The sequence below is a fragment of the Penicillium pulvis genome, assembly GCF_028828015.1.
Source record: "Penicillium pulvis strain IBT 33274 chromosome Unknown contig_1_segment0_segment0, whole genome shotgun sequence".
In the NCBI taxonomy this organism is placed as follows: domain Eukaryota; kingdom Fungi; phylum Ascomycota; class Eurotiomycetes; order Eurotiales; family Aspergillaceae; genus Penicillium; species Penicillium pulvis.
Window position 1 is genome coordinate 2989306 of NW_026643074.1, and position 22658 is coordinate 3011963.

The window sequence follows — 22658 nt, forward strand, 5'->3', positions numbered from 1 at the left end:
GATGGGGGAAGAGGAACGGCAAGAAGAGGAGGGAAGGATTTTGGGGGAGGTGGATTTTTGGGAGGGCAAGAAATGAAGCAGAAACATCCAGACTCCAGTCTATACGGCCACACCGGGGGAAAGGACCAACCAGAAACGGGTAGGCATGTGTGAGGGAAGGTAGGATGGGGAGAGAGAAAGAGGTGAAGGGGTAGGTAATGGGAATGAGACAGGGGGAAAAAAACAAGAACGCTGAGTCGGAAACCAGCCAGCTAGTGTCAACTCCGAAGATGATAAAAAGATAAAAAAGAAACATAGCCCGTCTTGCGGAACGATCGTAAATCGAGGTCGAAGGGATGGGGGAACGAGAAAACGCCCAATCATGCAGTCGTCAGTCCGGTGAAGTCGTTACAGGAGAGATGCAAGTGAAATCGCAAATGAAGGCAAAAAGTGCGGACAAAGGGTTTAGGGACTGAGTCCGCCAATGAGATCATCAGGTCCGTCAAAGCCGAAGCCGGCCATATCGACGGAGTGTAACGAGCCCGGTCCCTTGCCCAAGGAGATGTCAGAAGATGCATAGTCGTGCTTGAGTCGCTCATGAGGACCAAAGAAGGGTCGATTCTCGTCGTTGGGGGTATTGCCATCGCCAGCAACCCACGGCCCGTTCTGCCAGAAGCGGGTATTGGCCTGTTGGTCCCCAAAAAGATCATGGTGATCAGGGTGGGGATCGGGACCATGGATTGGGAAGTCGTTTGGTGACTGGAGCCGCAGATGCGACCGACCGAAACTAGAGCACGGTGAATCGGCATGAAGAGGCAGATCCAGACCGGACAGGGGTGGGTCATCAACGGTGGTAATGTCGATCGTCGGATTTTCCGTCTGCTGAGCAAGTGCCGACTGCAGTCGAAGATTTGATGCTGAGCTGTGCCGGCTATGGCTGGTCGAGCGATCGATGGCACGCTGCACAAAGCTACCGCAAGTCTTCATGATCTTCTCTTGGTCCTCTGGGGAGAGACGAGCAAAGAAATCATTGGCCAGCGACGACTTGGGCGGTTCGTCCGGCGATGGAATCAACTCGTACGTGGTCTTGGCGTACTCGGATAGGCCCGACGGCATGTTGTACGGAGATTGATAAACATTGGGGGCCATTTCCCGCTGCTGGTCGAGAAAAGCGTATTTACCGGGCATTCTGGCGGCGGCCACACTTCCTCGATCAATGGTCTCCAACTTGACGCCTTCCGACTCCTTCCTTTGGATGACATCCAGACGCTCGCGATGGCTGACTAATGAGAACCGAAGCATGTTGAGGAGCCGTGTTACCTCTTCAGACCGCATGTTCAGGGTCTGAGGCGGTAACAAAGTACCATCGGCCGCCCGTGGCTGCACCCGCTGCTGGGCCATGGCCAGCTCGAGTTTCTCGAGCCCATTGGGTGGGGGAATGGATCCCATAGGACCCAACAAAGTTTCTACCACCAATTCGGGGCTAACGATCGTATACCCGGCGAAGACATTGGCGTGGTCGGTGATCTGGGCGAGGCGCCGACGGGCAATGAGTTCCCGAACATTAGCAAAGGTATTGGTGGCGGGAAGGTGGTGCTGCTGCTGAACGTGCGACTTGGTGACCGAAGGGTAGGGGGCATGGCGGGCAGTTGAATTCGGCAAAGTTCGAAAGGCCGACGGCATCGCAGGACCAGCAGCAGCAGCACCGGTGGAAGGAGCAGAATGAGGGGGAGGGGCAAGGTTCTGCAGGGAGGCGGCAGAGGTGGGCGGTCGGGATTGTAGGTGAGGGGTTTGGTTGGCGTGTGGGAGAGGTTCGTGTTTATGTTGTTTTTGCGGTCGGTGTTGGGCGTAAAGATTTTGCTGGTAAAGAGGGGCAGGGGCGGTAACAGCATGGGAATGGTAGTGGGGTGAGATCTTCAATGCACGAGCACCGACTCCGGCCACGCCAAGCGACTTGACGCTGTCCAGGAAATTGGCCCGCGGGTTGTGGATGAGTACGCTAGGGTTGTGCGTATACTGTGCCCTACTCTCGGTGGACTGCGCGCCCAGGTAATGCCACACCTGTTCCGGTTTGGCCAAATCGACCTTGGACAGTGGGGCAAATTGAATCTTAGCTGCATCCACTGTCTGAAATTCGGCCCACTGGTAAGCAGATCGGCCGTCGCCAAACGCACTACCGGCGACCGGTACCGCAACCTCCAGGTCCTTTCGTTGTTCAGGCTTTCGCGCCAAGTGGGCCGGTAGGGCCTGAATTCCCGGCGCAAGGGGTGCGAAATTGCTCTTGCGCACCACTAGTAACCAGCGATATGGCATCTCAATTACATCTCTGTTGACAATTATCAGTATTGGGACAGGTCCAAGCCAAGGATTTCCTTTTTTTCGGTTCGGGTAGTCGGGAAGATTTCGGGAGAAGAAACCTCCGGTGGGGTTAGAGGGGCAGAGAGGAAAAAAGGAAAAAAGCAAACACTTACCCTCTCGGGAGAATCTTAACCAACAATGTTCGTTCATCGAATCGATTCTGCAGAACGATAGCACCAGTAATCTCTTTGTCCGCTTGGAGTTGGATCAATTCGCCTTGAACCAGGCGACGAGCCACCTCAATTACACCACGATCCAAATCAAACGATTCTCTCAGCAAGCCGGAGGGACGCTTCTGACGATGGAATTTGCACTTCAGGTCCACACTGGGTAGCGCATACTGCTTTCCATCATCGGCATTCACGGCAATAAAACCATGCTCGACCTGAACACCCGCGAGAAGAGCACAAGTAGGATGGTAGGCACGAGTACACTTTCCAAAGTTACACTGGAAGCAGGCACCACGAACTTCGCGGCAGAAGAGGCATTTAAGTCCCAGGCGAGCCTTGGGAATCTTGTCAATGTCGCAGACCACCTCATTGCCCGAGGCATCCCGAAGGATGCTGGTTTCTTCGATAAACGCCGCGCATCGCCGATGCACATGGTATTTGCCATCCTCGGTGGGCAACAGATCTTCGTAGTCAAGGTCATTAGGGCATAGGAGACACGGGATCTTCCGCGGGCCTTCGGTGTGGAGCTTGGGTCGTTTGGTCCTCGGCCCGTCACCCGCATCTTTCCTCTTTCGGCCACGTGTGGAGGTTTTCTCAGGTACGCTGCGTGGAGGGGTCAAAAGATCCGAAGCACCCTCGAATCTCTCGAAGCCGCTGTCGTAGTCCACATAGTATTCGGGAGTGGCTTCGCCACGCAGTTTGCGTTCAACCTCATCCACGTCAATCCAGACGCTGTCTGCTTCACAATTGCACTTCTTCGCAATCCGACCATAGTCCAGCCATCTTTCTGTTGCGAAGTTGACAGACTCGGCACAGTTGTACCCGATGTTGTAGCCAGAATGGTATCCGTAGGGGAAAGTAATGACAAACTCCCCTTCGTAGTGGACCAATCGGTTCACGGTGATCCCGTACTGTGACTTGAGCAGACTCGGTGAGACAAGGTAAGTCTTGTGTCGCAGGAATTGATCACAGTTCTTGGCATCACTCGACCAAATACTCCGCATCGCAGCCTCAAAGCGCGGGGCATCTTCCTGGGAGATGCTGTACCATTGCTTGGGCGCACCGAAATGGATGTAGTTGATACTGTAAAGATCCACATCCTCTAAGTGCCAAGCAAAGGTGGCCTTCCACATTCCTAGGTAGAGGTAGGCTGTGTTGACACCAGGCACATTCTGTCCAAGGACATCCAACAAATTTGGCAATTTGGCGACGTTCCAGGATGTGGTCTCATCATCGAAGAGGGAGCCAGGCATGTCCGCACCGTACATTGGGTTGTTGTACATGAGCGACTTCCAGTAAGCGGTCTCAAGTTCCTCGCATCTTTCAGCAGTGTAATCTTCATGGTCATGAATGCGGTAATCGAAGCCTTCAAACGCGGCCTCATCAATGTGATCGACTGTTTCTCCGCGGTTATTCTTGCGTCGTGATGTGACAGACTTGGGTTGTCTTCCCTTGGGTTTCGTGGCTGGGAGCGACTCTCCATCACTCAGGTCTTCGCTCTTAGCCTCGACAGGGTTTGATTCAGGCGACACGGGCGTGGGAGGGCCTTCAGACTTGGACTTTTCCGCCTCATCTGTAGGTTCTTCTTTGATTTGGACTTGGTTGGTACGCTTTGGAGGACGGCCCGGTCGGCGCTTCTGGCCCTCTGGACCAGACTGAGGTCGCGGTGTTGCGGTCACTCTTGCCCGTTCCTGGTTGCGACGTCGTTCTCCACGGCGAGCGGGCGGTTGGTGGCTACTTTCCTCACATAAGCCCTTCCATTGGGGCAGGTTATAGGTTCGTTGGCGTTCAATATTGGCTTGGGTGTAGGTACCATGCGACCCATGGAATTCTTGCATGATAGGGTTCTTCACTCGAATCGACTTCACTTGCTCGTCCAGCGGCTTTTGAGCGTCGATCCTAAGGAGGAGAAGGGGATGAGCACAACCGTTCAAGTCACTGGGAATGCTCTGCAGACTAACCATTCCTTTGGGGGAACCACTTTCACAATGCCAGCTTTCATTCCGTACTTGTCAATCTTGCTGACGTAGGATTGGAAGTCGCGAAATTGGTCCATTGTCTGAGAAGTCTCATTAGCCATGCCATCATCACTCGTGGGAATATGCAGGTCCTCGATTTGTTTGCAGGCCGTCCTGGACTTTATCTACTGAACAGGTGGAGGAGTCAACTCACTGGCTTGAACACAGGAATTTTTCCACCACCATAGTAATGGTCGGGTTCGATTTCTTCTTCGGGTTCCAGCTCTTCCTTTTCTTCCATCTTTATAGGGATATCGTCCTGAGCGGTTGCTGATTTGGCATCTAACTCAAGGTCTGATAATTCCGAAGGTACCCCTTCAGGTGCATCTTTCTTCCCGTTGGCACTCTGCGGTGGTGTGATGGATGCAGAGTTCACCGGAGGACCTGCGAGCGGGTCGCGGTTCGAGTGTTCGAATACAGCGGTCATCGTTGACAGCACGAGGTAGCTGTTGGGGGAAGGGAGGCTGTTCGATACGGGGGTGCCGTCGTCGGATAGAGCGACCGCTGATCGACGGCGAAAGTGGTGGTTCCCAGCGGTCGGGGAAGTTGTAGAGAAAATCAAACCGGGGCGCAAAGTGATTCGGGAGATAAGTCAAGGGTTGGGATTCAAGGTTGGTTCAGGAGGAGTATCAGGAAGTAGAGGGATGTATGGTTCGATGGCGCGATAAGCTCTGTTCGGAGGCTCTTTTTTCCTGGAGCGGGAAAAAGAAAAGTGGTTTAGTTTAGATCGCCAATTAGAACGAGCAAAGGAGGTCCGTGTCCGATGAGGTAAAAAGGACTCTAGAGGCCCAAGCAATAAGACTGTCGTTGCAGCAGAAATCGTCAAGTTGCAGACAAGTTCCACATAAAAGAAATGGCGCTAGACTGGGAATGGGGAGCAAAGATGAGCAAATAATACCAGGGTGGGCCAATCATGCAGGCGCCGGAGACGCTCGAGGGTGGACCAGAGCACGATGGTCTGACACTGGGAGGCAGGGGCAGACGGGGAATTACGCTAAAGAACTGAGAATGATGATTTGGGAGATTGGACGAATCAGAAGTGGATGAGCAGCACAAGTGGGCAATGCTAAATCAGGCGGGAAAGGTGGACAAAGTGGACTGTTGGCGCCTTAGGAGCCGCCAACAAAAAAAGTGGATGTGTATGATACCGTACAACGTACCTGATTTATTTCCGGTTCTCGGATGATATGGGCAGCCTCTCCTTGGATTGATGGAAGATTCAAGGGAACAAAAGATAGGGGAGGGTTATCAGCCCTGATTCAAAAAGAGTTGAGTTGATCCAGAACAATGGAAGGCGCGACAGAGTACGATTGCTTCACTCCATGAGCTTGGTCCAAGCGGAAAGTGAATGAATCACGTGTGTATCGTGGAGCTGTATATGTATTACGGTAAATTTGAGAGTTTATCACACTGAAAACTCGTGAGTGTGTAAGCAATGTTGTAAGTAATACCCAAAGGGGCTGTGCGCAGCTCTCGGATACCACCGGGCCCGTGATTAGTGATCAAGGGATAGATTGTGGAAATATGTCATTGCCCTATATCCCCATTGCGTCAGAGTCTTCAAAAGCTACATGATAAGGGGTCAATCAATCAATCATAGCCCTTAGAATCCCAGATTCAGCCTTGTATAATTCACATGTGCATGGAGTTTTCACAAAATTTCTAGTCCGACATCGCTCGTCGATCGCGTCCGTGTGTAGATCTACAGATCAGTCCACCAACCTTAGATCCACGCACCTAAAGCATCTAGCTGGGCCCATTCCTCAAGCCATGGTTCCCGGCTAAATTTCAGGATAATAACAAGTATGATTATCCCGCCACTGCATTGTATTAACTATATTATCATATGTATGTAAGTCTATTTACCATGTACCTCATGCTCTAATTTACTGTCAATGTTGATGTATGGTTCCACCACCTCCAATCCTCGGAGTCTTTCCTGCTCAATTCGCTCCCATGACCATGCTTCTGGATTCCAAGACTCCGAGTTGGCCTTCTTCTCCTGCTCAAGGGTCTCTTGATTGGGAAGTTGGTCTTCGCTGATCTTGAGAACTTCTCGCACCAAAGAGCCATCCACACCTCCAGCAGTAATCCCTTCCCCACTTGCAGGCGTGCCGATGGCAGAGGCTTCCGCAGAGGAATCTATCGGTGTACTAAGTGGCTGGATCCCAGCCGGGCGAGCAGGGAGGAAACCGCCAGCACGTAGAATTCGCTCAGGTGCCACGGTCAGTCGACCCTTCTTCACCACATACTTGCTCACGCCGATAGCCAGAAGGGTCTTCTCGCCGCCCGCTTTCTTGGCAGGTCGCAGGAACACTGTGAGCGTGTAAAGCCATTTCTTATCCCATGAAATAACCTTGGTCTGCATCTCATACCGTTCGAACGGCTTGATCTCGCGCTTATAGGTACAGTAAACAGACCCGAGGACAATCATGATAGGTAGTCGTCTTGGGGGTTTCTTTCCCTCCTTCTGACTCGCAGCCAAAAATTCCTCGTCCAATTCCTTGCTGGTAATACCAACACCAGGGCTGTAGATCCGGGTCACGAGCGCCGTACGCGCTACGTCCAGGTCGCTGAAATATGTGCTGTTGGACTTGTGCAGGTTATAATCGGTCTCTAGTAACGGGGTTCGTGACGTGATGGTGACTGGGACGAAAAGCGGATGTGTCGGGTTGCCATGTGCATCGACGATAGCCATTCCCTTGGGGAAGAATGGGTCAGTCGGCTTCCAGCGCAGGTTGCCCAGGAAGTGGTACAATAATCGGAACTGGAAACGCGGTTAGCGCGTGACATGGAAGCGAGGCGCGCCGGATCTTGTTCAAGCCAAATCCAGCGGGCGCAGTCAAAGGGTAGCTCGGTTACACGTACATGCCAGGCGAACGGGAGATTTTTGAGATTGATGATGGCCAAGATCAAGGCTAGAGTTCGCCATGAGACGAGGGACGCCGCGGCTGACCGCATGTCTTCAGATTGAAGAGCCTCTGGTATCACAGACATTGTTAAGAACATGGGCTGGAAAGGGGTAATGGTTCGCATAGACAATGTTTTGTACGAAGCAAACCATTGTGGTCTATCACTTACCGATAAGCGATAACGAAAACTATATTCCGGTACTGCCGTGCAAGGGGTACTACAGATCGGAGCCCCTGGTTTGATCTAAGGAGTGACAGGGCCTTTTATAATCACGAGATAGAGTAGCGAATGACGAAATGGTTCGTGACACTCTCACGGCCGATCTCTTCAGCTGCAAGTTGCGCCGCCTATCAATGCAGCCTCGGCCCAACATCTGCACGTGATGCTGAATCGAGTAAGTAGCACAAGTGCCAGATTCCCCATTCTGCTCCTGATTTGTCAAGATAACGTAGATCTTATCTCTTAAGATGGGAGGGTGCTGTGTTCTACATGAATGGTGGGACATTATCTAGTACCAGTGAACTTTCATGACAGATGGCAGCAACCAATGGATAATCTGTACATTTCAGGCCGTCACAGTGGCATTAAGGGAACAATAATTAGACCAGCAAGACTCCCTTTTATGAAATCTTGGAAGAGACCCTGGAGTCTGACGTACAACCTTGGAATAGAGCATCTTAAAGGTGACTGAATCGTGCTCAATATAAAGCTTTATACCATAAAAATGTTTGGCAAAGTACTGTACCTTGGACGTGGGCCGCTCGACCCCAACCAATCATCTTTCTTAACCATCACCGCGGCCTCCGAAATCTCCGAAACCCCATGTGAGCCCTGTCAACTGGACATCAACCATGCCCCCGAAAAGACCGTTGCCTCAAAAAAGAGCTTGTGACGTTTGCTACCAACGAAAGGTGAGCTTCACGCTCCAATATTTCACTTGAAGAGACAACCATTTCCTATCATCATCCTAGCTGTACTGAATTCTCACTCTGATTAAGATCCAATGTATATTCTCAGACCCAGATGGCCCGTGTGAATGGTGTATTCATCGTGACCTTGAATGTACCTTTAACAGGGAAAGGCCACGGAAGAAGCGGCGGAACAGGTAAGCTACACTTCCAGAAGTCGCTCAAGTTCCATGTCAGTACTTATTTGATACGGCCCATCTCCCTCTAGTCTGAATACACGTGATCTCGAAACTCTCTCCCGACGTGTTGACCAGCTGGAAAAGGCCTTGGCTCATGCTCAGTCACTGGCTATTCTTTCGCATGGGGCCTCTACGCAGGATTCAATAGAAACGATTGATACGAATTGCACCGGCTTATCTGGGCACCGCTCTTCGCCTGAATCTGCTTTAGAGCCCACAAATGACTGCAATTCGCCCACAAACAGTGATTCTGCGAAGAATTCAGTGTCTGTAAGCCAGTTGGGCCCCAATTGGTATTTTGAAGGGATACCCGTCTCATCGGAAGCGGGACTCCAATGGATCTCGACAAGAACCGGTCAGCCTGTCACTGGGACTGAGTTTAGGATTTCTGATCTCAAATGTGCCTTTTCAAAGGCACTTCGGTCATCGATCTCACCAAAACTGTGCGAATTGCCTGAACAGGAAGTTACCCGAAGGATCTTGACACCTTTTTTTGGCTCGTCATTTAGACTCGAGTTTCCTGTTTTAAACCAGGACTTGTTTGAGAAGACTATTGAAAATGCGTATGAGCCCGTGGATAAGAACTTGATCTCACCCGGCCAGATTTCAGCAAGGGCCTGTGTTCTAAGTGCTATCTCCTTCGCATCTTGTCAGCACACAAGGGGACAGATACCACTTTCTGTGGATGTGGAAGCATGTGCAGCTGAAGCACATCGTCTCATTCTGAATATCACAGGAGATATGGGTTTGGATACTCTTCAAACGGCTTTATTGTTGGTGAGTTTGATACGTTTACTGACCGTGGAAATTTCCATGCAGGGCAACTGGGCTGAATCGTGTACTAGGGACTACAACGCACATTCCATGGCCATTGGCAAGATGCTGCGTCCTTTCATTCTATTGCATGTCGAATAGTCTGCTCCTTGAATGGGCACATCACTCAACCAGCCGCACAATTGGGATCTGATGGTTCGCATGTAAAAGCGGGAGAGAGCCATCATATTCGGGTGCTATTTTGGCTATGCTACATGCTAGACAAGGAAATTTCTCTACGCACTGGCAACCCTCCTCTTCTTATTGATGGTTATTGTGACCTCGATCCTCTCGATACCTCCACGGATTACTTCAACTACCTTTCAAGCCTGTCTGTATCTCCCACAACCGAAGAAAGATACGAGGACATTATTCCATTTTTGCCAGCAGACCCTCATCTGAGTCATTTGAAGGAGAAAGTTTACTTGCAACTATATTCTGCTCGAGCAATGAAAGACGACGATAACCAGCTTCTTCTCCATATCCGGGAGCTAGATGATCAGATTGAATGCTGGCGTTCATCAATACCTCTCAACTTTCGCCCAGCTCTCTCTGTGTCTCAAAACACACCACCGAATCCGTCAGAACAATGCTTCCCATATATAGTTCGATGCATGTCTCTACAACTAGATTACCACCACCTCGTGACGATAATTCACACAACGGTGCGCAAATGCACCGTCGATTCAAGTGATGGGGTTCGAGATCTTCATGACGTGGTTCATTCAAGCTTCGATCTATCGTTGGAAGCCAGCCGCTCAAGTTTCTGGTGTTTACGGGTTCTCATCGAAATTATTGCAGAAGATGCATTCCGGTAACTATTCCCCTCTTTTCTCTGAATTCTTAAATGTACTAACTTGATCATAGATTCATCACTGCCTATTCCACAACTGCTGCCACCTCACTCTTTCTCAATATTGTGATACATCCACTCGATAAACAAGCGCAGCGTGATTTGGAACTGTTGATGTCTGCAGCAAACATGATACGAAATATGCCTATGGTGACTTTGACGCAGAGAGAGACTAACGTAATCCAAGAAACTGCGAGCTGTGTGATGAGGTTGGTGTGGCTTGGCAGCTGTGCCGTGACGAAGGCTGAAAGAGAGATCAACTCAACGGGCATAGTTTCTGAATTGGGCTAGGCTTGTTCGTGCATTTTATATAACGTCCAATACCCTGGGGGTATACTGAGCGCTACTGTAGGCACCTCAAGATATATAGCAAGGCCGAAATTTAGTGAAATTTCTATCTTTGAGCTACATTTGGACCTAAGCATGGATAGATCGTTAACCCGGGGCCACGAGCAGATCATCTCGAGGTCGGATCATGATTCTGATCGCTGCCTGGGCTCTATACTTCCGTTGCTTCAAGGCAACCTTTCCAGTATATGAGATTCGGGGTGACGCCCTCGTCACGGTACTTCATGAGAACAACCCTAGGCTGTTTAAGGTACTCAATTCTTAGAAGGTAGTATATATCGGCGTTTTCGGAGGCCGTCTTCTTGGTAGCCCACACTATGTGGGGCAGCAAACCCATCGCATTGGCCACTCCAGCGGGCCTCTTGTAGCTATGGAGCGTGGCGGCGTATTCGGAACCTCTAAATCTCCGTGAATCATCAGAGAGGACATAACAACTTATCAGGTGCCTGTCGAGCTAAACCCCTCGAACTCAGCCTTTAAATATAGCTCACCTCTTAATTTCTACTTAGATCTTTCAATAATACACAACCACCAACAGTACGAATCTAAACACCCCACTTCACTTCTTCCTCAATGGCGATCACCGCTCAATGTCACAAGCTTCTAGAGGCCGAGATCCTGCAACGGTCTTCGCACATTGTCTCTGTAGTCGGTGGTCAAGCAGTGGTCTTTGGAGGAGAGCTGCAGCCTCGCGAGCCCCGCGATAATGATGTCCACACCATATCCTTGGGCAGTGGTAAGTTGCAGGAATCTACTAAAGCCCCATTGAAATCCATTCTAATAAGGTCATGTTTTAGCGTCTGCATGCATAAACCCCCAACCCGCAACATCCGAATCCCCCTCTGCACGCGTCGGCACCGCCTCCGCAGCTCTGAACGGAAAACTTTATCTCTTCTCCGGCCGAGGAGGCATCGCAATGGCACCCATTGAAGAGAACGGCGCGATCTGGGAATACGATTCAAATTCAACAAGCTGGACTCTTATCCAGCCCTCGGAGGTGAGATCAAAAAATTATCCCGCTGCCCGCAGCTACCACTGCATGACCAGCGATGGCAAAGACACCCTCTATCTCCACGCAGGATGTCCCGAAAAGGGAAGACTCGGAGACTTGTGGGCATTCAGTATTTCAAGCAAAGAGTGGACTGAGCTTGCACCAGCATTCGATCCCCCTCGTGGTGGTACATCGATTGCATTTGCGGATGGAAAATTGTACCGTATGAATGGCTTTGATGGGAAAACCGAGCAGGGTGGGAACTTGGATATCTATGCGCCGGTGACTAATTCTTGGGACTCGCATACCTATTCCGCAGATGGAAAAGGTGGCCCGACGCCTCGAAGTGTCAGTGTCTTGTTGCCGATTTCCCTTGGTGGTCGGTCTTATTTGGTCACCATGTTTGGAGAGCGGGATCCTAGTTCGCTGGGCCATCAGGGTGCGGGGAAGATGTTGAGTGATGTGTGGGCCTTTGATATTGGAAACAAGACATGGGACCAGGTGGATCTGCAGGGCAGTGAGCTTCCACTTGCGCGGGGCTGGTTCGATGCTGATGTTGCGGCCTCGGATGCAGTTGTCGTTCACGGTGGATTGGGAGAAACGAATGACCGGCTTGGAGATATCTGGAGACTTGAGTTTGCATGACTACATTTAGATATTATGGATGCATAAGAGCTTATGTATTCATATATCAACGCCATGATAGATAGAAAGCGCGGTGCGGATGACCCTGCATGGTAACACAGCATGTATCAAGACTGTCTACCACGCTTCTCTCCATAATGATTTGGCCCCCCGAAAGTCGCATTGTTTATGTCACCATAAGAGACACCAAGCTGTAATCCATAGTTTCTATTGTTGTTCCCAAAGGTCACGTTTACCGGCTGCTCTTTCATCTTCGCTGCCATTTGTGAAATGGCTGGCTCCTGGATTTTCGCCAACAATTCCTTCAACAGTGCCTGTGACATATCCAACGCTTTCTTCTGTTCTCTGAGCTGATGATATGCATCATGATACGCGTCTTCAAGCTCGTCATCATCGAAGTCATCCCGCCGTGCCTTGATGTCCTTTTTCCGCTGGGCAATGTCTGTATCTTCCGCGTCTCCTCTATGGATCGCCAATGTGACCTCTTGCTGTTTCCTTTCTCGACTTTCCTCCGTGATGTGGGAGTTTTGCAAGGTACCTATGCTGTAAGGATAATACGTGAGTATACAAGTCCTGCTCTCGAGATCTCATCTTAGTTCCACGTACAGTGTCGCTATACTGACTACTTCGGTAATAGTAACTTGGCAGTTGAGAAGTTTCTTTTCCATAGAGTCTATATGATGCTGCTTCCAGAATCCGATCTTGGATCGGTCCAATAAGGACAGAGAATCGCCTTTCGAGTGTTTGGTCCAGCGCTGCAGATCGAGTCTGAATTCGTCGCATGTTTCACCACACATTTTGATGGTCCTCTTGGTACTCTCAGCAACGCCGAGGGACTCCCAGGCTTTGTCACCAATTGTATCAAGAGAGACAAGAGACCGCTCGACTGAGCCTATGCTTCCTCGAAGAGCGGCAACATTATCTGGGGCGTCTTTAATCTGCTTCAGGTCCTCGGAAAGAAGCCGGACGCCGTGCAAAGCGGGTCCAACGATACCTACGATGCTTGCGGTGATACTCACTGGGTCGGCCATGGTTACTTCAATGAGTAAAGATTTTTACCGATGATGGGCCTTAGCACCTCCGAATGCATTAGCGCGGGGTCTTAGTCACCTGATGAGGTTTCAGATGGAGCGATTATGTCCCGTATCATGAACCACCGTGCATAGGTGATTAGCCTAAACTAGGCATAGAACTGATATGTCATATTCGTGCTTCCTGGGCATTGAGATGGTTTGCATGAGTGAGCCATGTCAACTAATGGCTGTATACATCGAGAACGTGCCCGAGTTAAGTCCGTTATAATTGGAGTTGCAAGTTCAGTGCGTGAGGGGTAGAAAGACTTCAATGTATAAAAATATGTCAAAAATAAGTAAGGACATGACGTGTTGGAGCACAGCTTACCGCTCCTTCAAACAGTGAAGTTGCGCGAATTAATTAAGAGCGAGACGCTGACCGCAGACGCCAAAACCCGATCCGAGTTATTACCGCCTGATTCCCGAAGCTGCCGAGCTCGGCACGCTGATAACGGGATCGACTCTATTTGCTGATTGGCCACTTACTACATCCCAATTTGGAAAGTTCTCGCTTCTCCGCATGAGGGGTCCTGTAAGCCCTGTAAGGCTGGAGGTTTTAGCTCGTCTTTACTCGCATATGAGACATCCGTTGTGGTCGTCCTCGATTGGTATCCCGCCGTTCTAGATTAAGCAGTGCTCGTAAGCACCGTCGGACTTCACTCGGTACCTTGCTGGCCATGCCGGAATACCGGCAATGGAGCAGCTGTCTAAAAGATTATTGTGTTTTCAAAACAAAAGATATAAAGCCAATATGAATTCTCGTCTGTTTTTGGTTCAGAACAATTCAAAACAATAAAGACTTCACAAGTCACACACCTTTATTCCTTCTCCCATTACTACAATCAATCCCACAAAATGGCATTTGTTTCCAACGGGTCTGAGTACGACTTCATCATCGTGGGAGGTGGTACAGCTGGCAACGCAGTAGCTGGCCGCCTCGCCGAAAACCCCAATGTCCGCATTCTGGTAGTTGAAGCTGGTATCCCAAACCCAGATCAAATCGAGGAAATCACCACCCCAGCCAAAGCTTTCAACCTCCGTGGAAGTAAATATGATTGGGCCTACAAAACGACAATGATCAAGCGCGACGACTACGAGCGAGTCGAAAAGCCCAACACCCGCGGAAAGACCCTGGGTGGAAGTTCATGCGCCAACTACTTCACCTGGATCCCAGGTTCCAAGCCGACCTTTGACGACTGGGAGCAATTTGGTGGCCGGGACTGGACCTGGGACAACTGCGTGGATTACTTGCGCAAATGTGCGACTTATCACGACGATGAGAAACTGTATCCCAATGATTTGAGTAAGATTGGAACCGGTGGTCCGGTAAACATTGCCCATGCAGACTTAGTGCCGGAGATGCAGCCATTCCGGGATGCCCTAACGCAGGCGTGGGTCTCTAAGGGCGAGGTATTGACGGAAGATATCTACTCGGGCGAGATGAGGGGTCTTACGCACTGTGTGGATACCATCTACGGAGGTCAGCGCCAGGGCAGCTTTTTGTACCTCAAGGACAAGCCCAACGTGTCAATTCTCTATGGGGTCCAATCAAAGCATCTGATCATTGACCAAGCAACTGGCATTTGCTCTGGTGTTGCTGTCATCAGTTCAGCCACGGGCACCGAGATTAGCGTCTACGCTAGCCGGGAAGTGATCCTGTCTCAAGGTGTATTCGAGACCCCCAAGCTGCTCATGCTGAGCGGTATCGGCCCAGCAGCAGAGCTCGCTAAACACGGCATCACTCCTATCGTGGACTCTCCCCATGTCGGTCAACATCTCCTGGATCACCCCATCGTGCCCTTCGTGCTCCAAATCAAAGATGGAATGGGTCTTGACGATCACATCCTCCGACCCGGTCCTTTGAACGACCAGGCAGTGAGCACATACAAGCGCGACAAGACAGGCCCTATCAGCTCCGGACTCCTCGAGCTAGTGGGATTCCCACGTATCGACCAGCGTCTAGAGAAGTACCCCGCATACCGCGAGGCCAAGGCAGCAAACGGTGGACTGGACCCCTTCGGACCAGCCGGCCAACCTCATTTCGAGCTTGATTTCGTCGGCATGTTCAGCACAGCCTTCCAATGGCACTACCCTGTTCCCGAGAAGGGAAGCTTCATGACTGTCATCGTTGACCTGCTGCGACCCCTATCCGAGGGTGAAGTTACCCTAAACAGCTCCAACCCTCTTGTGCAGCCAAACATCAACCTGAACTTCTTCGGCAATGACTTGGATATCTTGGCTATGCGGGAAGGTGTTCGCTGGACCTACGATGTCTTGACTAGCGGTGCTGGATTCAAGGATATCGTTTTGAGCGAGTACCCGTGGAAGATGCCTCTTGAGTCTGATGAGGCGATGAACCATGCTGTCCTGGATCGAAGCCAGACTGGATTCCGTGAGTAACCTGTTACCCTTTAATGCAGAACTATAACAGTACTAACATTTTCCAAGACCCCTGTGGTACAGCACGTCTCTCAAAGAGCATCCACCAAGGTGTTGTTGATTCGAAGCTTCGGGTTCATGGAGTGCGCAACCTGAGAATTGCGGATGCTTCTGTCATTCCTGTGATTCCTGACTGCCGTATTCAGAACTCTGTTTACATGATTGGCGAGAAGGTAAGCAGTACTTCTCATCTTTATTACTTTACGACAATGCTAACACATGCATAGGGTGCCGACATCATCAAATCCGCTCACAAGGATCTTTATGACGTGAAGGACATTCCCCAAATCGTCTCGAGCAGATTGTAGATCCCACTGCCACAGTGATCTGAGTCCCTATGTTACTTTTTCTTTCTGTATCTTGCTGCTTTGTTTAGACTGAATTATTTGTCATTTAAAAATAGAAATTATCCGCCAATTACACCTAAATTCTGATGACTTGAGACAGTGACGCCAGGAATGACCAGCTTTCCAGGCCCCTGGCCTTCCTTATTTCCAACCTGGACTCTGCTAGTAAATTTACCTTGGTATCATAGGGTTACCCTTGAGTCATATAGATCTGAAATTGAGAATGCTTGACTTATTAATTCTTCCTCATGTTGATCCCCTTTCGCCAATATGTCAGCAGCAACAACCTGGCATCACTTTTGTCGACATAGGTCTTGTAGAAGACAGAAAAGTCTGCCACTGTCAGGAGTGACCGCGCCGGCTATGTCTCTTAGCGATATCCATTCTAGCAATCTACTTCGTGGAGATTCGTAATTCAAGCCAACAACTATTGTGGTGGGTAACGTGTTTGGCTGCTTGATCTTTACCTTGACAGCTTTTGCCTTGCTGGCCTTGATGAACTTAGTGGGTTTGGCCTGAATGTGATCTGATCTCGTGCTTCTTGTCCCTTCGCGTGTGGCAGAGCGAGTGACAGGCATGTCACAACGAGGTGATAGAACAGCTGCGTATTGTGAGTCAGAGGGGTAAAGGAGAGGTAGAAGAAAAAAAGGCTCTTGGCGGTGCCGTGGAGACGAGCTACTCCGTACTTAGCGTGGAGCGTGCAGAGCCTGTCTAGGACTATGTAGGGGTGATTGCAAAGATAGTGTACTCCACCTACTAGGCTCTAGATGGAGCTAAAGCTGTGAACAGCTCCACTTCGGAGATTTACCATTCCTGGAATATTGCTTAGAAAGTACTCATATTCCACATATTCAAGCAAACAAGCAATTACTGATGTCACAATCCATTCTCATAGAATCACATTTCATCCAACTCAGGAGCCCTCTCCGCCTCAGGCTCAGTCTTTTTCTTCGAGGTTTTAGCACCACCTTTGCCACCTGCCGCCTCACGATTATAGAGACTTTCGAAGATATCCTTCTTATGAGCCTCAACGGTAGCCTGCAATAGTCAGTCTCTCATCAAAATAATCCAGAGCTTAACGTCTCTTACATTATCCCATGGGCCAGTAGCAGCGTCAGCTTCAGCCTTCCTCTGCTCTAACTCCTGCTTCAGCAATGACGAGTTTTCGAAGTCATCAGGGAATGTAGTGTTAACGAAGACTAGGGGAGAATGCATCATTAGTAATCAATTCTCAATATGGAGATAAATGAAACATACATTCTTCTTCGACTTTCGTATATGTGGTGGCTTTATTGTGGACGGAGGCCTGTGATAACTGGGTGATTCGGGCCGTGGAGGGCCTAAGGAGATGACGTTTGGCTAGTACTGCATACATTTTGGACAAAATGATGTTTGTTAAATGAAATAACGGAGGAGCTCTTGGTTATTTATGGCTATTTCACATGGTCATGATGATGACGTTCGTCATCTGACTCCGTATAAAAGAGCTGGACTGACCAATCGTTCTTGTGAATTGGGTTCTAGATTCCGAAGCTATTGTTCTAGGAAAATGGGGGATTCGATGTTATTGGAGGATTGTGAGAGCTTCTTGTGGAGGTGGCGAGTGGAGACTGGTTGCTCCATGGTACCTCTATCCCGATATGGTCAAAGTTCGATTGACTATTTAGCTTTCAAATATGATTGAAAACGGGACTCATGTTCTCGATTGCATTTATGTAATAGCTTATTTTAACGGCGAGAAATCTATTCTTGTCTCAGAAGTACCTGGTGGAGATGCATCTAGAAATCTTCTATTACCTATGCAGATAAAGTGCATCATCACGAACAACAATATTCTTTTACGATCGAATCGCCCAATATCCGAAATGAAAGTCAATATTAAGAGCCAGCACAATTAACCTGCTAAGCTAGAAAATAGCCATACAATTAGGAGGACTAGAAACGCCCCGCGCACAGTTCAACGGACTACTCGAAACAAAGAAGCTCCATCTTCCAAGCCTCTGACAAGTCTCAGCAAGAACATCCAAGTCAAACATCTCCCCAATAGGAATGCCCCAACCCGCCAAAAGCCAATGATGCAAATCAAACTCCTCATTCAAAGCCGGGAAAACCTCAAAACTAACCGCATCCGACGCAACAGCCGCAAAATGATTATCCCACATAAACCTCACAACCCTCTCACTCTGCTCAATGCCCGCATGATTTGGCATAGGCTGCTCACTATACTCCATCCGTTGCTCAGCAGACATAGCCGCCCATGTATCCGGGAGCCCGACACGAAGGAAAAAGATATCGCCGCGCTGGAAGGTGATGTTGCATTCAGCGGCTATCTCTTTCACTTCGTCCAGAGTGATCATTTGGCGGGTAAGTGCGTTAAGAGGAATTCCTCGCTTTTTAGCGTAGGAGACATAGTCTATTAGGACGCCGCGGCCTGCTATGCCTTTCTTGGCCCAGAAGCCGATGCCGATGCGGGGGGAATCGGTGTCTTTGATTTCGCTTGCTGTGGTGCCGCCATGGAAGAGGCGGCGGGTTGGGTTTGTGTCAGTTGGAGCTGGGGCGTTGTGGTGTCGGAATCCATCCCACTGGGAGGATTGTTGGGGGTTGAAGTGGTATTCGTCGTCGAGGGCAATGCCTTCGGCTACCCATTTGATGTTGTGTTCGAATGGCTTGCGGCCGAATCCTGGAAGTGTTGTTAGTGTGGGATTATTTGAGTAGCTGAGCCTCATTTTGAGTTTGATTTCTGTTTGTTTCAGGCATGTTTGGAGTATAGATACCTGGTGGTGTCAAATTCTCGATATCCCAGTTGAGGCACACGCGCTCGCCGGTCTGAATCTGTGTTCGTGCGGCATCTGCTACTACCTCGGGTGTAAGTAGGCGTAGCATGCCCAGGCCTTCTTCTTCAGAGCCAGGCGCGCCAGGCCAATACCGGCGCTTGTCGGGCAGGTCATCGAATTTCTCTGGTAGTGGTGCAGCCATGTTGGTAGACGGTTGCTGTAGCACAGATGGTGTAAATGCGGGGTTAGACAGAGGCGCGAACAATCTCCACTATATCTCTAAATAGCTCTAGAAACTTGAAAGGAATCAAAAATGAGAACGAGAAGAAGCCCTGCGACGGGTACTAAGCTGATAAAAGCGGTAAATAAGGCCCCCGAGTCGGAACAAGTCCGGGTTGACGTGGGGATGACCCCGCAACTTTATCGGAGAATGAGGCGAGTGGAATGCATAGTTCTCATCCTAAGCATTCACCAAGCTTTACCTCGGTTTACGTAGCCTCATTTATATGTGCAAACTCAATTGTAATAAAATTTCAAATGCATAGGTTCATTGTTTAGTACATATTCGCTGGGCTGTTTGGTATCCAATGCCGCTATAATAAATCTACCTCCAGGGGGAAAAATACAAGATGTATTCGTTGCAAATCAGCAAGTAGGAATAAATTTACAAATCATCCAGGTCATCATCGGCCTTCGAGCTAGGCTTTTGCATGTCGGACATCTCATACTCTTCCTTGCGGCTTGAGGAACCCGTCCGCTCAGCCGACATGGCCATAGCCTGTCGACCGGTATCAGAGGACTCGAGGAAGTCGCGAAGGCGGCGTTTGCCCTCCACAAGGGCCTGCTGCGATGCTGCTTCGGTCATCTTCAGAATAGGTCCCCACAGGTTAAGCTGGTACGTGATGTAGGCGCCTACAGCACACACAAACAGCAGGAAGAAGTAGGCGGGGTTGCGAAGAACTAAAAATTCAGGTTAATCAATGTAGCATGGGACGAAAAGAGATGTAAACTTACCCGCAACAATCTCGTTCCATCCTAAGGCAATCAGCAGGCCATAGAAATAGAGCGGTACCTGGGTAATGCCACCAATGGCACTCCGCTTGGCCTCGACATACACGCCATCGGCGGTTTTCTTGAAGCGAACGGTGAGCTCCTGGCGCTTGGCATCGCCAAGGATTGTCATCTCCTCCTCCAGGCTCTTGCCTTCATCCTCATCCACACCTCCAATAGGAGGCAAGTCCTCCTCATCAGCAGCTGTTGCCGAGCTTGGGGTGTGTCCAATCCATCGGTCGAGTGGCGGCAGGGCAGATGTTTCGACAAGACGGAAGCGAGAAAGGAGAGGAATCAATGTCAAGGTGGATTCGCGAGCACGAGTGTATATACCCTCAATATCATCCGTCGGGCGCCAGATGCGCGGGACACCTTCATCGTCATATCGGAACTTGTCCTCAAAGTTCTCACGCAGCTTCAGCAACAAGTTGCCCTCGGTCATTTCCTCGTCAATCTTGGCACGCAAAACGCCCCATGATTTGCGACGCAGTCGCCACAGTCCAACGTCAACCTCTTCAAGGCTGGCATCGAAGCTGCTGGCCCGGTCCGTGAATCTCCGTTCCGCATCAAGAACAGTTTCCACGAACACATTCCAAACCCGATCCCAGAATGCCTTCTCGGTGGGCTTTTCTCCATTCTCTGGAGCGCCACTGCCAGCACGACCGGAGCCAAGGTTGTTGAATTCAAGTCCAACGGATTCACCCAGACGAGACTGCACCCAACGCTCGACACGGCTGGCCAGGCGTCTCATCTCATCCCGTCGCAAGCGTGCGCTGGCCTCAGAGAGCTCCTTCTCGTATAGCTTCAGCTCCTGCTTGTAATTACTCCAAGATGTGTTTTCCACCACGGTGGATTTGGCGACCTCGAGGAACTTCTCCAGCGAGATCTTAGTCTCTTTGTTCACGATCTCAGCGAAATCATAGTTGCCGCCCTTCTTCTGGCCAGACTTGACAGATTCAGTGACGGTCTCACTGAAATCGCGGATACCGGACTTGTGCGCAGCCGAGAGCTGGCCGTGGAATAGAGCCTTCAATCGGGTGTCGACCTTGCCCTCCAGTTCAGCTTTTTTACGCTGGTAAACGCCCTTGTGGTACCGACTGGCCTCGACCTCGAAGCCCTTGATAGTCTTGGAGCGGGCTGCCCGCATGGCCGCACCCAAACCTCCGAGCACCTCTGGGGCTCCCAAACGAATAGCCTCGGCCTGCTTGTCTTCAAAGGCGGTGATGGCCTCATCGAATCCAATCATAACTTCACGCAAAATTTCATCGCAACGGAACTGGGCGAGCAGTTCTTGTTGTGTGGGAAGATCCAAGTCTTTATTGTTGACAATCTGGTCCCAAATGCCCTCAGCATAATGCGAAAATCCATCAGCCGGAATGCGCCGGTGGTACTCGGGCAAGAAGACTCCTTCCTCAGAGAACTCGCCTCTGAGCGCATCTCTCTTGGGATCACGGAAGCCGTCGCGGAACCGCAGAGCAAGCTTCTTGGTCTCCGCCACGAATTGATCCGGCTGGTAGCCCTTGTGCGGAAGTCCGTAGAATTGGAAATCGAAGTAGTCATGGATCGTCGACTTTTCCAAGCCAGCTGGCTTTGAGATCGTATCCCAAAGACGAGACAAATCTTCCAATAATGTCTTCTGGAGGTTCTTAAGTGGGGTGGTGCCGATAAAGTCACGGATAACAAAGAACAGGAGGGATCGGTGCGTAGTACTAAGAAAAGCTGTTAGTGCACTGATCAAGTGTCAAGTGAGTGCAATCGACAATGTACTTACTTCTTGTCTTTCAGGAATAATTGCAGGTTCACCTCAAAGACGGTCTTCAGGAGACCCATGTTGGCTCCCTGGTACAGCCCCACCTGGTGCTCCCAAATGTTGACAATGAGTACCTCACTTGTCGCAAGCGCAAAAAGAGCACTCTTGCGCTCGAAGTCCTGGTCCTCTCCTCGTTCGCGACCATCGGTACCCTCAACATCCATCACCAAAATATTGTCCGCCATGCGCGATCCATCGGCCGTGGCGCTTTCCTCCTGCTTTTTATTCTTCGACAGCCAGATACCCTTGGTGGTCTGTCTGCGCTCCAGCTCCGACATTACAGAGAACTGGGTGCCGAAGAGCTGGTTCAGCAGAGTAGACTTTCCGGTGGACTGCGAACCAAACACGGAGATGAGGTGGTAATTGAAGCCGGCTGGGGTGACATGCTCGAGGGATAGGTACTTCGCTAGGTTCGGACTATGTGTTTTCATTAGCAGATGTAGGCGCAGGTAAAGCGCAGAGAAAACGAGGGGTCGTACTTGAACTCCTTATCACCATCAATGACCTGCACACCATGCTCGTAGGCGGCGGCGGCGTCCGCATTGTTACCGATCGTAGCAAAATGACCGTTTGCCATTATAGGAGGTGCCGTTGGGGTTCTGCCCAGTCCCGACGGGCGTTCAGACATCTTCAAAGCGTTCCCTTGAGGTTGTGGTGTTGTGGGGACAGATCGCCGATGAGAAGTGGCGAGAACAAGGAGAGCGGGAACTAGGAGGTTGGGGGGGAGGAAGGTGGATCAAGTAAACACCTGCGCCAATACAGCGGGTCTATCACAAGGCCGATGCACAAGTACAATTAAAAAAGTCCGAGGTCGTCAGTAATAACCTTGAGCTCGGTAACTCGTGGTGATCGTAGGTTGAATTGTTGAGGTCACTTAATTACATAACCATGTGTTTGTGACCTGTGCGAATGACTACATAGTACCTGGTC

At 50.2% G+C, this 22658-nt stretch overlaps 9 protein-coding genes across 9 annotated transcripts; 3 read left to right on the plus strand and 6 right to left on the minus strand.

Moving 5' to 3' along the window:
- Window positions 1–444: 444 nt before the first annotated feature.
- Window positions 445–4952, minus strand: N7503_004073 (putative jumonji family transcription factor; the record flags this gene model as incomplete). Its single annotated transcript, XM_057063620.1, has 4 exons — window positions 445–2305; window positions 2451–4406; window positions 4469–4566; window positions 4680–4952. 4 exons carry the CDS (start codon window positions 4950–4952, stop codon window positions 445–447), a joined length of 4188 nt encoding a protein of 1395 aa, XP_056924535.1.
- Window positions 4953–6383: 1431 nt separating this feature from the next.
- On the minus strand, window positions 6384–7486 carry N7503_004074 (acyl-CoA thioesterase; the record flags this gene model as incomplete). The annotated part of the gene is made up of 2 exons (XM_057063621.1): window positions 6384–7292; window positions 7394–7486. The coding sequence occupies 2 exons, from the start codon at window positions 7484–7486 to the stop codon at window positions 6384–6386; spliced, it is 1002 nt and encodes a 333-aa protein (XP_056924536.1).
- A 971-nt stretch (window positions 7487–8457) lies between these two features.
- On the plus strand, window positions 8458–10542 carry N7503_004075 (fungal specific transcription factor domain-containing protein; the record flags this gene model as incomplete). The annotated part of the gene is made up of 4 exons (XM_057063622.1): window positions 8458–8543; window positions 8615–9362; window positions 9431–10212; window positions 10266–10542. Coding segments are annotated over 4 exons (1893 nt in total), but the record flags the coding sequence as incomplete, so codon positions are not given.
- Window positions 10543–11172: 630 nt separating this feature from the next.
- Window positions 11173–12235, plus strand: N7503_004076 (Kelch repeat protein; the record flags this gene model as incomplete). The annotated part of the gene is made up of 2 exons (XM_057063623.1): window positions 11173–11335; window positions 11397–12235. The coding sequence occupies 2 exons, from the start codon at window positions 11173–11175 to the stop codon at window positions 12233–12235; spliced, it is 1002 nt and encodes a 333-aa protein (XP_056924538.1).
- Window positions 12236–12342: 107 nt separating this feature from the next.
- N7503_004077 (uncharacterized protein) lies at window positions 12343–13266 on the minus strand (the record flags this gene model as incomplete). The annotated part of the gene is made up of 2 exons (XM_057063624.1): window positions 12343–12778; window positions 12842–13266. The coding sequence occupies 2 exons, from the start codon at window positions 13264–13266 to the stop codon at window positions 12343–12345; spliced, it is 861 nt and encodes a 286-aa protein (XP_056924539.1).
- An 897-nt stretch (window positions 13267–14163) lies between these two features.
- On the plus strand, window positions 14164–16055 carry N7503_004078 (GMC family oxidoreductase; the record flags this gene model as incomplete). Its single annotated transcript, XM_057063625.1, has 3 exons — window positions 14164–15700; window positions 15757–15920; window positions 15975–16055. 3 exons carry the CDS (start codon window positions 14164–14166, stop codon window positions 16053–16055), a joined length of 1782 nt encoding a protein of 593 aa, XP_056924540.1.
- Window positions 16056–16991: 936 nt separating this feature from the next.
- Window positions 16992–17469, minus strand: N7503_004079 (uncharacterized protein; the record flags this gene model as incomplete). Its single annotated transcript, XM_057063626.1, has 3 exons — window positions 16992–17132; window positions 17184–17293; window positions 17352–17469. 3 exons carry the CDS (start codon window positions 17467–17469, stop codon window positions 16992–16994), a joined length of 369 nt encoding a protein of 122 aa, XP_056924541.1.
- Window positions 17470–18001: 532 nt separating this feature from the next.
- On the minus strand, window positions 18002–19070 carry N7503_004080 (uncharacterized protein; the record flags this gene model as incomplete). The annotated part of the gene is made up of 2 exons (XM_057063627.1): window positions 18002–18774; window positions 18869–19070. The coding sequence occupies 2 exons, from the start codon at window positions 19068–19070 to the stop codon at window positions 18002–18004; spliced, it is 975 nt and encodes a 324-aa protein (XP_056924542.1).
- Window positions 19071–19393: 323 nt separating this feature from the next.
- On the minus strand, window positions 19394–22508 carry sey1 (dynamin-like GTPase SEY1). Its single transcript, XM_057063628.1, has 4 exons — window positions 22208–22508; window positions 21690–22145; window positions 19883–21627; window positions 19394–19828 (listed from the first exon to the last, which is right to left on the minus strand). The coding sequence occupies exons 1-4, from the start codon at window positions 22354–22356 to the stop codon at window positions 19533–19535; spliced, it is 2646 nt and encodes an 881-aa protein (XP_056924543.1). The 5' UTR covers window positions 22357–22508; the 3' UTR covers window positions 19394–19532.
- Between the last annotated feature and the right edge of the window lie 150 nt (window positions 22509–22658).

What these genes read in the sequence shown, in the direction of transcription:
- sey1 (XM_057063628.1), bottom strand. Translation starts at nt 22,356, where the DNA reads ATGTCTGAACGCCCGTCGGGACTGGGCAGAACCCCAACGGCACCTCCT. An exon ending in GATGGTGATAAGGAGTTCAA is followed by an intron (nt 22,146 to 22,207) that starts GTACGACCCCTC and finishes GAAAACACATAG; the next exon opens with TCCGAACCTAGCGAAGTACC. An exon ending in TTATTCCTGAAAGACAAGAA is followed by an intron (nt 21,628 to 21,689) that starts GTAAGTACATTG and finishes AGCTTTTCTTAG; the next exon opens with TACTACGCACCGATCCCTCC.